The following is a 16049-nucleotide window of genomic DNA, read 5'->3' on the forward strand; positions in this document are numbered from 1 at the left end:
TCTACTGGACCAATCCTCTCAATGACCTCATACGGCCCGATGAATCCTGGACTAAGCTTTCCCTTTCTACCAAACCGTGGAACTTTCTTCTACGGGGAAACTTTCATGAACACACGATCGCCCACATTGAACTCTATATCTCTTCTTTTTAAATCTGTATATGACTTTTGACGATTGGAAGCATTTTTCAAACTTTCTCTAATAATCCGAACTTTCTCTTCAGTTTCTTGAATTAAATCCACTCCCACTAATTTCGATTCACTTAATTCTGACCAATACAATGGGGTTTTTCACTTCCTTCCATACAGAGCTTCAAACGGTGCCATTTTGATAATAGCTTGATAACTATTATTATAAGCAAATTCAGCTAAAGGTAAATACCTTTCCCAGCTACCACTGAACCCGAGTATACAGCATCTCAACATATCTCCTAAAATTTGAATCACTCGCTCTGATTGCCCGTTGGTCTGAGGATGAAAAGCTGTACTAAATTTTAACTTAGTACCTAAGCTTCCTGTAGTTTACTCCAAAATCTCGAAGTAAACATTGGATCTCGATCAGAAATAATTGACGTTGGCACTCCATGTAATCTCACAATTTCTGACACATATAATTCCACTAATTTTTCAAGCGAAAAATCTATTCTAATCGGAATAAAATGCGCTGACTTAGTCAATCTATCCACTATCACCCAAATCGAATCTTTCTTTTTCGGAGTCACAGGCAACCCAGATACAAAATCCATCGTCACATGTTCCCACTTCCATTCTGAAATCATTACAGGCTATAACAAACCCATAGGCACTTGATGTTCTGCTTTTGCCTACTGACAAATCAAGCATTCGCTACAAATTCACAAATTTCTCGCTTCATACCAGGCAACCAATACATTTTCTTCAAATCAAAATACATCTTCGTACTGCCTAGATGAATCGAGTACATGCTACTTTGAGTTTCTGATAAAATGTCATTTTTCAAATTTGGATTATTCAGAACACAAATTCTATTGTGATAGTATAACATACCATTATCATCAATAGAGTATTCTAAGTTCAAGTTGTCTTGAACCATCTGTCGTTTCAACACTAACTTTAGGTCTTCATCTTGTAACCCCTGAATTCTAGGAAAGAATACTAGTTTTGCCTTTAATTCTACTACCACAGAACCATCTACATTAACAGACAAATGGGTATTTAACTCTCGAAGAGCAAATAATAACGATTTTTGACTAAGTGCATCTGCCACTACATTTGCCTTTCCCAGATGGTAGTCAATAACAATATCGTAATCTTTCAATAGCTCTAGGCATCATCTTTGTCTCAAGTTCAGCTCTTTCTATGACATTAAATACTTTAGACTTTTATGGTCTGTATACACATAACATTTCTCCCCATATAGGTAGTGTCTCTAGATTTTTAAAGCAAAAAAATAGCAGCTAGCTTAAGATTATGTGTAGGGTAGTTCTTCTCATGTAATTTCAATTGCCGAGAAGCATATGCTATAACCTTTCCTGACTGCATCAATACACAGCCTAAACCATTCAAAGATGCATCACTATATACCACATACGGCACACCTGATTCAGGCTGAGTTAACACTAGAGCCTCAGTCAACATTTTCTTCAACTGATCAAAATTTCGTTGACACTCATCAGACCATACAAATTCAACATTCTTCTATAGTAACCGGGCATCAGTGAAGCAATCATTGAAAAATCTTTCACAAATCGGTGATAGTAACCTGCTAATCCAAGAAAACTTTGTACTTCTGTAACATTCTTCAGAGTTTTCCAATTAATCACTGTTGACACCTTGCTCGGATCTACTCATATACCATCAGCCGACACAATGTAACCCAAAATTCCCACTTTATGAAGCCATAATTCACATTTGCTGAATTTTGCATATAACTGTTGTTCCCTCAAAATCTGTAGTACAATTCTCAAGTACTGACCATGCTTAGATTCTATCTTTGAATAGATCAATATATCGTCAATAAACACAACCACAAATCTATCCAGGTAAGACTGAAAAATTCGATTCATTAAATCCATAAAAGCAGCAGGAGCATTTGTCAAACTGAATGGCATAACTAAGAACTCATAATGACCATATCGAGTTTTAAAAGATATTTTCGGCACATCACATTCTTTTACCTTTAACTGATAATACCCAGATCTGAGATATATTTTTGAAAACACCGTAACATCCTTAAACCGATCAAATAAATCATAAATACGAGGTAAATGATATTTATTTTTAATCGTTACCTTATTCAACTGCCTGTAATCTATACACAGCCTTAATGAATCGTCCTTCTTTTTCACAAATAAGACAGGTGTACCCCATGGCGACATACTCAGTCTGATAAACCCTTTGTCCAACAACTCTTGTAACTGTGTCTTCAACTCTTTTAATTCTGCTGGAGCCATTCTATATGGCGTCACTGATATGGGAGCTGTTCCCGAAAGTACATTTATCACAAACTTAACCTCTTTATCGGGTGGTAAACCTGATAGTTCTTCAGAAAATACATCCATGAATTCATTCACAACTGGTAATTGCTCTAACTTTGATTCAGAATTCTGAGCATCAAGAATATAGGCTAAATATGCCTCATTTCCTTTGCGCAATAATTTCTGAGCAGAAATAAATGAAATTATTCTAACAGTATCACCCAAATTTCCAGACTCAACCAAAATAATATCACCTGTCTGACATTTTAAACTGATTCGTTTTTCTCGACAATTCACTAACGCATCATGTTTCATTAACCAGTCTGTGCCTAAGATAATATCAAATTCCCAGAAGGGTAACAACATCAAATCAGCGGGGAATTCACGGCCCTTAACTTTCAGTAGACAGTTATGACATATTAGATTAACTACCACATTTTGGCCTAACGGATTTGTAACTTGTACATCATAATCAGTAGGCTCAACAAATAAATTCTTTTCAGATGCTAACATAGTACAAATATATGAATGCATAGACCCAGGGTCTATTAAAGCATACACAAGAACATTATAAAGATAGAAAGTATCAGTAATTACGTCTGGAGCTATCGCTTCTTCTCTTGCTCGAATGGCATAAGTATGAGCAGGGGCCCTAACTTCTAATCGACTAGTAGTATCTTTCATACCTAAACGAGTAGCCCCTGTAGCACTGCTCTGACCAGAGCGTCTTCCTTTTTGAGGAGGACTTTTCTGTTTCTCCTTTTGTTCAACTTCTTCTACTTGTTGTTGGGGACAGTCACGAATAAAGTGGTCAGTGGCCCCAAATTTATAACAAGCCCTTAACTTACATTTACATTCACCGGGGTGACTTCTTCCATAATGTTGGCATTTAGGCCTTTGGGTATTTTGAACACTACTCACGCTAATAGCAGGTCTGTCAGATACTTTGTAATCAGATTGTCTTGGTCTACTCTTTCCCAATCTTTCTGGTGCTGAAGTGGCTCGACGAAATTTCTCTTTAGATTTCTTTGCTGGTAAAGCAGAAAATGACTTAGATGTGCTTCTTTTGAAAGATTTGTTGTTCTTTCTATCTCGTTGCATCTTTCTATTATATAATTCTTCAAGTTTCTGAGCACGATCTGATAGAACAACGAATTCTCGTATTTCAGTGCCTCCTATCATTATTCTAATCTCTTCATTTAGCCCTTCTTCAAATCTGATACATATTTCTTTCTTAGTGGGTACAATATCTCGTGCATATTTGCTCAGATAAACAAATTCTCTTTCATATTCAGCCATTGATTTATTTCCCTGTCACAAGTCGAGAAATTCTCTTTTCTTCTTATCCAAATATCTTCTACCAACATATTTCTTCTTAAATTCATTCTGGAAAAATTCCTAAATGATTTTCTCAGCTGGTACTACCGCTTCTATTGTTTCCCACCAGTTATAAGCTTCTTCTATCAATAATGACACATCACATAAAGTAATCATCTGGTGAGTATGCCATTTGTTTAAAAACCCTCATTATACTTTGTAACCAATACTCAGCTTTGACAGGATCATCATCTATTCTTCCCCGAAATTCTTCAGCCCCATGTTTTTTGAGCTTTTCAAACGGAGAACATTTACTGGATTCCGTTGTTAGGGGAGGTGGAGGAGCAATCGGGGGTACTACTGCCGTTGAAATAAGGGGAGAAGGTTGCTGAGCCTGATTTCTTTCTCGCACATTCTCATTATACCACTGATTCATAAATCCATAAATCATATTTTTGAGTTCTTGTTCCTGCATCAATAAAATTGGAACTTCACTACTTATTCCTTGTTCAGAGATTTATACTCTACTGTTAACTTCTTCTTGCTTAATTTGTTCTGGTCTATCTGACATATTTTCAAATCGAAGATAATCTATAATAAAAACAAGGATTAGATCGGATCATACACATCACACTATCACAGATTTATATGGTATGTATTTCTAAGTACTTGATAAACCGTAATTTATACATATTTCTATCCCATGCTTAGCATATTTTATGAATGATTTCTCCTTAGATTTAGTGAATTTGATGCTCTTAATGCTTTAATTTCATGTTTTATACTTAGGTGAGCATAGGATAGTGAAAGGGATGAGAAACGGGCCAAAAATAGAGAAAATAGGCCAACATACGAAATCAACACGGCCTGGACTTCCTCACACGAGCGTGTCACATGACCGTGTCCCTTTGGCAAGGTCAAAGCATGATTTACACGGGTAGATCACACGCTCGTTCCCATTTAACAGCCTTAACCACAGCCTTAAGCAATTGCACACGGGCGTGTCCCTACTGAGCCCAAGTTTAGTCCAATTCGGCTAAGGCCAATTTTGAGGGCTCTTAGGCATTCCAAAGCCTATTTAAACAGTTGAGGAGGCACTTAGATGGGGATGCATAGGAGGAAGCAAGAAATTGCTCAAGGAAAGCCGATCAATCCATCTCAGAAGCTGGATTCACCATCAAGACTGAAGATCTCGCTTCAAATTCCCTCAGGAGTTTTGGGTTTTCTGATGTTTTGTTTTTTTATTCTTTTGAGATGTTTTATTTCATTAGTATGAACTAAAACCCCTAAATACCTAAGGGGAATGAAATCTAAGACGGATCTTGTTATTATTATCTGAATTGTACGATAAATATTTGACTTGTTCTTAATTATGTGTTCTTAATTCTTGTTTTGATATTATAGGGTATTAATTCAAGTTAAGCTCTTATTCAGAGGAGGAATAAACCCTGTCTAAAAGTAAATTTGTCATAATTAAGCAAATTTGGTTGCGCGCCTTGAGATAGGTGACAAGATTTTGCCGAATTAGGGTGAAACCTAATAAGGGAATCTATAGATCGAGTTAACACAACCCTAGGGCGTTAATTAGAAAAAGATTTCAATTATTCAATATAGGGTTAAACGTTGTTAGTATCGAAAGAGATAATAATATAACTTAGGGATCTCTACGGAACAAGTTGAATGAATAAATCGTCCAATTCAGAGTCAAATAACAAGTGAATTCTAGGTAGATTTTTTCCTTAGGTATTGTTTTAATCAATCGAGTTTTCCAAAAAATATTTTCCCCAAATTTCTATTCTGTGATTTCTTAGTTTTATAAATTAGTTGGCTAAACAAAACCCTTTTATTTTTTAGGCTAGATAATAAAAAGAAAGTTGATACTAGTACTTTTAGTTCATTTGGGTTCAATAATCCCGTCTTGCTAAAGCTATACTATTGTTTGATAGGTACACTTGCCTTCATCGTGATATTAGTTAGTTTCAAGAATGATTCATTATAAATATTTAAAACCTGTCACGAATATCACGTATCAACTTTTTAGCGCCGTTGCCGGGGAACTAAGATATTAAGGGCACTCGATATTTATTACTTTAGCCATTTTCTTTTACTACAATTTAAATTTTATTCTAATTTTTATTACTAATTCTTCTTTTTCCCTTTTTCTAGCAGGTTCTTATAGTTTATGACTAGAAAAAATCCGTCAGGACCATTACTTTTTGACAGTGAGATCGATTTCATAGTTCGCAGAAACCAAAGAGAAATAAGGCGAAACTTAAGATACACAGAGAACGAACAAGAGGACGATATGCAAATGACAACTAAGGAGATGGCTGAACCTCAGGAAAACTTAATACCTCCTGCGATTGCTGTTAATCCAGTAAATCAGAATCTTACTCCACGTACTATGTATGATTATGCTAAATCTTCTTTAACAGGAACTGAATCGAGCATAGTTAGACCTGCTGTAGCTGCAAATACTTTTGAACTAAAACCTAACACAATCCAAATGATATAGCAATTTATTCAGTTTGATAGTTTGCAGGACGAAGATCCCAACGCGCACTTAGCAAACTTTTTAGAACTATGTGATACATTTAAAATTAATGGCGTTTCTGATGACCCCATTCGCCTTTGGTTATTCCCTTTTTCTTTGAGAAACAAAGATAAATAGTGGCTGAATTCGTTACCACGGGGGTCAATCACTACTTGGGAACAAATGATCGAAAATTTTTTACTAAAATATTTTTCATCGGCTAAAATGGCTAAATTACGTACTGATATCTCTTTTTTGTGCAGATGGATTTAGAAACACTCTACGATGCATGGGAGAGATATAAGGACCTTTTGCGAAGATGACCTCACCATGGGCTACCATGTTGGCTATAGGTTCAAACTTTTCATAATGGCCTGAGTCCTTCGACTAGATAAATGGTTGACGCCGCTGCTGGCGGAACCATCAATAATAAAACACCTGAAGATGCCTATAAATTTATAGAGGAGATGTCACTGAATAACTATTAGTGGCAAGTCATGAGGACAAAGCCAATGAAAATAGCCGGTGTTTATAACGTCAATTCGGTCACTTTGCTCTCTAATCAGGTAGAACTCTTGAATAAGAAAATTGAGGGTTTTCTTAGTTCTTCACAGGTTCATCCAGTAATGCAGTGCAAAGCAAATGGAGGTGGATCGAGCAATTCAGAATACCCACCTTATGGCCACAACATGGAGAACAAGCAGTTAAATTACATGGGTAATAATCCTCGATCTCAAAACAATCCTTATAGCAATACTAATAATGCAGGTTGGAAGAATCACTCAAATTTTTCATGGGGAGGCCAAGGAATCAGAAATCATCACCCCCTCTAGGCTTTCAGCAACCACCATACCAGCAGGAGAAAGCCAAACCTTGAGGAGATGCTAACCAAATTCATCTCAGTGTTAGAGACTCATTTTTAGAATACTGAGACGACACTCAAAAATCAACAAGCATCAATCTAGGGGCTCGAAACTCAGATTAGACAGCTCGCCAAGTTGATTTCCGAACGACCACAAGGTAGCCTGCCAAGCAACACTGAATCTAACCCAAATGAGCAACTCAACGTAATTTCCATTCAAGATGAGGAAGGGTTAGTGGCAAAACTAAGGCCAGAACCAGTGGTAAGCGAAGGAAAGAATGAGGCAGGCCAAAACGAACAAAAATCGGTAAGTACAGAATATAAACCTCGTGTGCCATACCCCAATGCGACAAGCAAAGACCGCTTAGACGAACAATTTGGTAAATTCCTTAAACTTTTAAAGAAACTACATATTAACCTACCGTTTATTGAAGCACTTTCGCAGATATCGAATGCAGTCAAAATTTTAAAGGAGCTTCTAGCAAATAAACGAAAGTTAGATGAAAGGTCGCATGTGGAGTTGAACACGGTTTGCTCAGTCATTCTTCAGAATAAGCTACCCAACAAACTAAAAGATCTAGGGAGTTTTACGATTCCTTGTTTAATTGGTAGTTTAGATGTTAATAATGCATTGGCTAATCTAGGGGCTACTATCATTGTTCTGCCTTACAAATTATTTAAGCAACTAGGTCTAAGGAAACCCAAACAAACTAGGATGAACATTCAATTAACAGATAAAACTGTCAGATTTCCTAAGGGTATCATTGAAGACGTACTTGTTAAAATTGACAAATTTATATTCCCAGTTGATTTTGTTGTTTTAGACATAGAAGAGGATAGTATTGTTCCTTTAATTTTGGGAAGGCCCTTTTTAGCAACTGCTAGAACAATTATTGACGTTGGCATAGGTGAACTCACACTTCGTGTAAGAGGCGAAACAATCAACCTTCAAGCTCACAACCCGAACAACATATTGAAAATTGAAGGTGATTGTACAAATTGTTCTACTAAGACTAATCATACAGTGCAACCTATTTTGTAGGAAATAAGTTCGAAGGACACACATCAGCCATGTTCAATCCATAACAAATAATCTACCCATGAAGAACAAAGGTTACTAATCGAGGAGTTAGATGAATGGCTGAAAATTAAACTGGGAAAACACGAAAAACTAATACTACGCTAGAACGAGCTCAATGCCTCACCAAATCAACTTCAAGTTGGAGTCAAAGTACTACTAGATGCAGCAGATCCTCGAATCGCCACTTCTAAACCAAATGAAGAAACCCCACTTACGGTAACTAGCATTTTTCCATACGGTACGATCGAGGTAAATCACCCAAAATTTGGCACGTTCAAGGTAAATAGTACTCGTCTTAAACCTTATGTTGATAAAATTTATAGAAGGGATGAGGAGTGTAAACTCCTCAATCCACCATGATCATACACCAGAGAGGTAAGTCGAGCTTAGACTATAAATAAGCGTTTCTCGAGAGGCAACCCGAGCACTAACAATAGTAATTTCTTTAAATTTTAGTTTTAACATATAACAAACTCACCAAATCATGGAACGCAGGCTTTCTAAAGCACACACGTCCAGGCATACGGGCGTGCCTTAGGCCGTGTGAAAACAGGGTAAAATTTTCCCCAACACGGGATGCAATACGTCGTCACGGCTGTGTGTTAGGACCATGGGAGAATCTGCCAAAACAACACGGGCGTGCGACATGCCCGTGTCGTAGAATCGCGGTTGAACCCAAGAAAATAGCACGAGCATTTGCCACGCCCCTGTCTAGAACTCGTGGTCAAACCTGTAAGATTAACACAGGCGTGCGCCTATATACACGTGTATAGGAGAAGCGAACGGAGATTGACACGACCGTGCAACATGGCCGTGTACACCAATTCGCCTAACCTCGAAAAATACAAAATGCACAAGTTGAGATTAGAGCACACGGACGTGCCCCACGGCCGTGTGCCCCAATTTCTCTATAAATACCTATTGTTTATTTTATTTTATTTTTATCTCTATATTTTGAAATTTTTATTTTTATTTCCTTTTAATACTATTTTATCTTGAGTTTTTACAATTTTTATTCTTCGGCATTTCATTACGAGCAATTAGGCTTCAGTATACCTCTTAAAGAGTTCCCGATTTTATCACAGTCAGAAAGAGCTCCAAAGCTCATCCTCGCATAGGAACTAAAAACTCTACCAGGAAAGGTTCTCTACGACTGTCATGTCCTGCTCGACCACGAACATAGCTACCACCAGATATAATATTCTTTTGGCGCAGGACTTATGGACTAATGAACCTCTACCACCACCAGAGTATCCTCCACTCTCACGCCGATTATCCTCCAAAACTCCAGTTCAAGGAATTTATTCATCATTCAGGAAGTTTCACTTCTTTCCCTATCTTATGATTATAAATCTATCTTTTTCATTATATCTATCTTTGTACATTGAGGGCAATGTACATCTTAAGTGTGGGGGGTCTTTTATATCATCATTAGAAATCCTTGAATTGTGTCTTATTCTCATGTAAATCATTTATATCACTATTAGAATGAATTTTAATTAATTTATGATTTTTATTGATATGTCTTGAATTAAAACATAGGCATTTATGCATTAAGTGTTTAAACTTTAAGACATTAGGGAATCAAGCATGATAAGTTGATTTTTGAAGAATTAAAAACTTTTAGGTTGTTTTCCCCAAGTTTAGGTATTATCTTGAGTAGAAATTCACAAGTTTAAACATCAAAAAGTCATAATTTTTGTGAGATTTCGAACCTTTAGAGCATCTATCATTTCTTTCATGCTCACTTTTATCGTTGCTTTGAGTGCGTTAGTATTGAATTGTTATTCTAGAACTTGCTTGATTATGCATGTCAAGACCACACCATTTGAGTTGATATGTCAAAATGATAAAGGCACTTAGGTTTAACCCACTCACTCCACAAAAGCCTACCTTCATAATTTAACCCTTAGTGAACCTTTTTGAGCCTAACAAGCCATTAATTGATTTACCCTCAATATTAACTCATAAACCATTATTGTTGAAATCCCCTAATTTGATCCCTATTTTTTTCGAGATTTGATTTGAACTAATTGCTTAGCTATGTTTTGCTCTTCTATGTCGCTGACTTGTTCTTAAAAATAAAAAATAAAAAAATTAATACTTACATATTAGTAGTAATTCGGTATTGTTGAGCCGCAGTATCTAAATTCCATGTTCTGAGAAGAATCTCACTTGTACTCAATTGATGTTTAATTACTTTTTCTAGTTAGGAGATTTTTCAATTGAATCTCGATTCTAACATTTTCTTTCAGCTTATGACTACACTTTCTAACCAAAGCCACGTTACAACCCTTTAAAGACCTTTTGATTGATGTTCACCTCAATATATAGTGGTGGAGATTTGATTTTCATGCAAGCCTATGCTAATGACTTTTCATTATTGACTATTGAGTGCTTCATGTATTGTCCTTAAACACCTTGAGTTATTTGAGTGAATCTTTAGTGAGGATGTGAAACTCTGTGATATTTTGAGTCGAAGGTAATTACTTAGATGAGGGGAGACACCTATGCTTTAATGGTAAAATACTCAACTTGGAATGTTTTGGAACTTTGATGTTCTTTCAGTCAAATTCTCAATGTATGATTACTTATGGATTATTTTGAGATATTATTAATAGAAATTATAAGTTAAGAAGAATTTATTTTGATTATGAGTTGAGGATTTTGCTTGAGGACAAGCAAATGCTTAAGTGTGGGGGTATTTGATAAACAGTAATTTATACATATTTCTATGCTATGCTTTGGACATTTTATGAATGATTTCTCTTAGATTTGGTGAATTCGATGCTCCTAATGCCTTAATTTCATGTTTTATTGTTAGCTGAGCATAGGAGAGTGAAAGGGACGAGAAACAGGCCAAAAACGGAGAAAATGGGCCAACATACGAAATCAACACGGCCTGGACTTTCTCACACGGAAATGTCACACGGCCGTGTCCCTTTGGTAAGGTCAAAGCACGATTTACACAGATAGATCACATGCCCTTGCCCATTTAATAGCCTTGACCATGACCTTAAGCAATGGCAAACGGGCGTGGCCCTGCCGAGCCCAAGTTTAGTCCAATTCAGAAAAGACCAATTTTGAGAGCTCTTAGGTATTCTAAAGCCTATTTAAACACCTGAGGAGGCACTTAGATGGGGGACGTACAGGAGAAGTAAGGAATTGCTCAAGGAAAGCTTATCGATCCATCTTAGAAGCCGGATTCACCATCAAGACTGAAGATCTTCCTTCAAATTCCCTTAGGAGTTTTGGGTTTTTTGATGTTTTGTTATTTTTATTCTTTTGAGATGTTTTATTTCATTAGTATGAACTAAAACCCCTAAATACCTAAGGGGAATGAAACCTAAGATGGATCTTGTTATTATTATCTGAATTGTATGATAAATATTTGACTTGTTCTTAATTATGTGTTCTTAATTCTTGTTTTGATATTCCATGATATTAATTCAAGTTAAGCGCTTATTCAGAGGAGGAATAGACCCTGTCTAAGAGTAAATTTGTCATAATTAAGCGGAGTTGGTTGCGCACCTAGAGATAGGGTGACAAGATTTTGCCAGATTAGGGTGAAACCTAATAAGGGGATCCATAGATCGAGTTAATGCAACCCCAAGGGCGTTAATTAGAAAGAGATTTCAATTATTCAATCTAGGGTTAAACGTTGTTAGTCTCAAGAGAGATAATAATATAACTTAGGGATCTCTACGGAACAAGCTGAATGAATAAATCGTCCGATTCAGAGTCAAATAATAAGTGAAGTCTAGGTGGATTTTTCCTTAGGTATTGTCTTAATCAATCGAGTTTTCCAAAAAGTATTTTCCCCAAATTTCTTTTCTGTGATTTCTTAGTTTTATTAATTACTTAGCTAAACAAAACCCTTTTTATTTTTTAGGCTAGATAATAAAAAAAAAGTTGATACTAGTACTTTTAGTTCCTTTGGGTTCGATAATCTGGTCTTGCTAAAGCTATACTACTGTTCAATAGGTACACTTGCCTTCATCATGATAATAGTTAGTTTCAAGAACGATTCATTATAAATATTTAAAACCTGTCACGAATATCACGTATCAGTATTGTATACATCACACACACTCCGAGAATCGGCTAAACTGAAACTCTGATACCACTAAATGTAACACCCCTAACTTGCAATCGTCACTAGAATAGGATTACGAGGCATTACCGGACTTATACACTATCATTTATACAAAACCAAGTCATAAAATTTGCATTCCAAATCAATTCTTTTCAAGTTTCACCCTAAAGTCCCTAATATGGGCCTACGGGGCCTAATACATCTTTAGAAGTGGTTCGAGACTAAACTGGAAACTTTAGAAAGTATTCCTTGGAGATAGGGGCACACGCCCATGTGGCTTGGGACATGGCCGTTTGGCCAGCTCGTGGGGATTACATGGCCGTGTGGCCAACTCCTATGGAATTTTGACTTGCAATTTCTTAAGTATCAGATGGGCACACGGCTTGGGCACACGCCCATGCGGCTAGGCCATGTGATACACTGATTTTTCACCATTTTTAAGCCATTTTCACACAATTTTGACACACGACCGTGCTTGAAACCCGTTTCCTTCACACGACCAATACACACGGCTGTGTCTTTGTTCCGTGTACTATCCTGGCTTCATATTTAACGATGTAGGGGATACATGATCGTATCACATGCTCGTGTGTCTACCCGTGTGGACGAAAATAGGTCGTTTTTAGGACACTTTTCTCACCCTCTCATCCATTTCCTGCACTTAAACACAATTACACACTAATAAAATCCAACCAATCAATCATTTCAAGCCAAAACATGTATATTTCATTCTCAAACACAAAACATCACAACCAACAGCTCCGTGCCTCAAATGCGCTCCAACGTCCGGCAGACCATGCCACACCCTCAGACGCCACGCTCAAGACTCAGTACATTTTCAGCGAAATACCGTGCACTGAAGAATACAAAACCGCACAGCAGCAAATAGGAAAAGAGTAACTTATATTTGTATTTTATTTCGGCTATAAAGCTAAAGCCTTGACTCATTGTAATTTTTTTAGGCGCAAATACGCAACAAAAAACATACAAACAGATATTGTAAAGAGAGGGATAATATCAATCAATCGAGAAAAACGGAGAAGGTGATTCCCCTTCTCTTTTCAACTATTTTTCTTTACTGATTTCGTGCAGCTTTTCATTGTTGTATACAAAAAAGGGGGGGGAAAAATAAAGAAAAAGACTTACCAACAGTTCGAGTGGCTTCGGATTGGTGCAACGGCGGAGGCGTTGAGCGCCGATGAACGCCGGAATCGGCTATGACCGAAGTGCCATGGCCATCGTCTCTTCTCTCCCTCTTCCCCCTTTCATTTCTGTTTCGGCCTGCTGAAATGTTTAGGTTTTAGGTTTTTTTTTGTGTATTTTTCTTTTATTAATTGGCAACATGAAACGGTGTAGTTTAAGGCATGCATTGGTAGCCTGGAAACAACACCGTTTCAGCATATTCGGCCCGACCCGATTTGGTCCTAAACCCGATGACCCGCGTGTTTTTCTGCGGTGAGGGATTATTTGCAAGCTAGGTCCTCCCTATTTGCATGGCGGTTCAATCATCTATTGTTTGCCTTATTTTTTTTAATTTAGCCCTGGAATATGTGCATATTTTCAATTTAGCCCATAACTGAACACTTCGCTTTCGCATTTCGGAACAATTGCTCCCTTAGTCCTCAAACATTCGTGTGTGTTGGGTCTTAATCCTTAACTATGATTTATTGCTTTATTTATTTGTAAATTGGTCTTTTAGTTTTATTTTCGATTCAATTGAGTTTTTTTTTGTTTTTATTCGTTACTTTCAACATTTTTATTCTTTGAAACCCTTTTATCTTGAAAATTTATTTGTTGTTTACATTATCACTAACATACATGTATATATATGTATATATCTATATGTTAACATCTATATTTACTTCCTTTTCTAATTTGTTTGTTTAAAATGCTCTTATATATATATGTATATGCGTACATACTTTAAAATAAAATTAATATCATTTTGTAAACCTAATGTTTTGGTGATACCCATGCACTTTAACCCTTTTTGTTATTCTAATATGTTATATATATATATTTTATAGTAAAGTTTAAATTATTTTTATACTTGTTTATATTAGTACACATATTCTATATATATTTCTAAATCTATACATTTGCATATGCATTTTCTTTACACAAAAGCATGTTCTTTTTATCTATTGTTAATTTATTATAAAATCAATTTAGTCCTATGAATATTATCTTTTTTGTAATTTTACATGTAATTATTTTCAAAAGTTGTATATACACATACGTATATATCGATATTATTACTTTAATAGGTTTTCCTACCTACAACTCTTTTGCTATACAAATATTTTCTTTATGTATGTATATACTTTTTAGACTAAGTTAAAGTTTTTATTAATCTAATGATTATTTTGATAAAGCTATTTACATGTACATATGTTTTATAAATCAATTTTATGTGTTATGTCTTGTCATATATCTTCATTATTATTCTTTTATATTATATATTATTTAAATCATCATGTAATTTGTCAACTTTTAAATGTATTTGTGTTTAAAATATTTTACATACAATTCGATTCAAACTTTTATTCTATGATATCTATTCCAAAAATCATATAGCTATCCCTAATTTTCATACAAATTTGTCAACCTATATACATGGGTCTATTTATTCGTTATTATTTTAAAACCGTTTTATAGCACATTGGCTTCTAATTGCTATGTTGTTTTTATATCTTGCATTGGTTATCCTATATCATGCTATGTACATTATCTGGCATATTATTGTATGCATTGTTTTGCTTGTGTGATTGTTATCATTTTCGCCATTGTATTATTATATCAATCATTCTCCATGCATTATTTGTAATCGGGTTGCATTTTTTAGGTTAGCTATATTTAATTGTTAGTTTGTTAATTGATCGTATCCCGTATGTGTCTATTACCCCATATCATCATTTTCTACTTGTTTTATGAAATGTGGTTTTACAAAATCTAAATTTTACGATTAATTTCATCTCATTTCAAATCGAATTAATATGTTTTAAGTTATTGTTATCAGTATTCATTTAAAATTCTTCAAAACGAAGATGAAATTTGATGTTCGGCAATTCGCAGAATCATGCCCTAACGTGTTGGGTTGCAATTTCGCATTTGCTAAAAATAATTGAATTTCCCTTTTAAATTCCATTCACATCTTTTAAAATCCCTTAAACGAAGGTGAGATTTGATGTTTTGCAATTCGTGAAATCGTGCCCTAACGTGTTGGGTTGCAATTTCGCATTTGCTCAAAATAATCGAATATCACTTTAAAATTTCGCTCGTGTCTTTTAAAATCCACAAAAACAAAGGCGATATCCGGTATTTGGCAATTCAAAATCGTGCCTTAACGTGTTGGGTAGCAATTTCTCGATTGTTTAAAACAATCAAATATCCCTTCAAAATTTCACTCATGTTTCTAAAAAATTTTAAAACGAGGGCAATACTTGGTGTTTGACAATTTGAGAATCATGCCTCATCGTCTTTGGTTGTGATTTCTCGTTTGTTCAAAACAATCGAGTATTCCTTTAGGTCTTTATTCATAATTATTAAAAACCTTTCAAAACGAAGGTGATGTTCGATGTTTGGCAATTTGAGAATCGAGCCCTATCCTGCTGGGTTACGCTTTTTCATTTGCTCAAAACCATCAAAGATCCCTTCGGGATTTAACCCTTATTTTCTAAGGTAAGGCAATGGAATGTTTGGAAA

General features: G+C 35.6%; 1 protein-coding gene across 1 annotated transcript; it reads right to left on the reverse strand.

The window, feature by feature from the left end:
- Positions 1-1415: 1415 nt before the first annotated feature.
- Positions 1416-3754, reverse strand: LOC128295432 (uncharacterized). Its single transcript, XM_053031006.1, has 3 exons — positions 3053-3754; positions 2336-2845; positions 1416-1676 (listed from the first exon to the last, which is right to left on the reverse strand). Exons 1-3 carry the CDS (start codon positions 3752-3754, stop codon positions 1416-1418), a joined length of 1473 nt encoding a protein of 490 aa, XP_052886966.1.
- Between the last annotated feature and the right edge of the window lie 12295 nt (positions 3755-16049).

Source organism: Gossypium arboreum, chromosome 7 (assembly GCF_025698485.1).
Source record: "Gossypium arboreum isolate Shixiya-1 chromosome 7, ASM2569848v2, whole genome shotgun sequence".
NCBI classification, from domain to species: Eukaryota; Viridiplantae; Streptophyta; class Magnoliopsida; order Malvales; family Malvaceae; genus Gossypium; species Gossypium arboreum.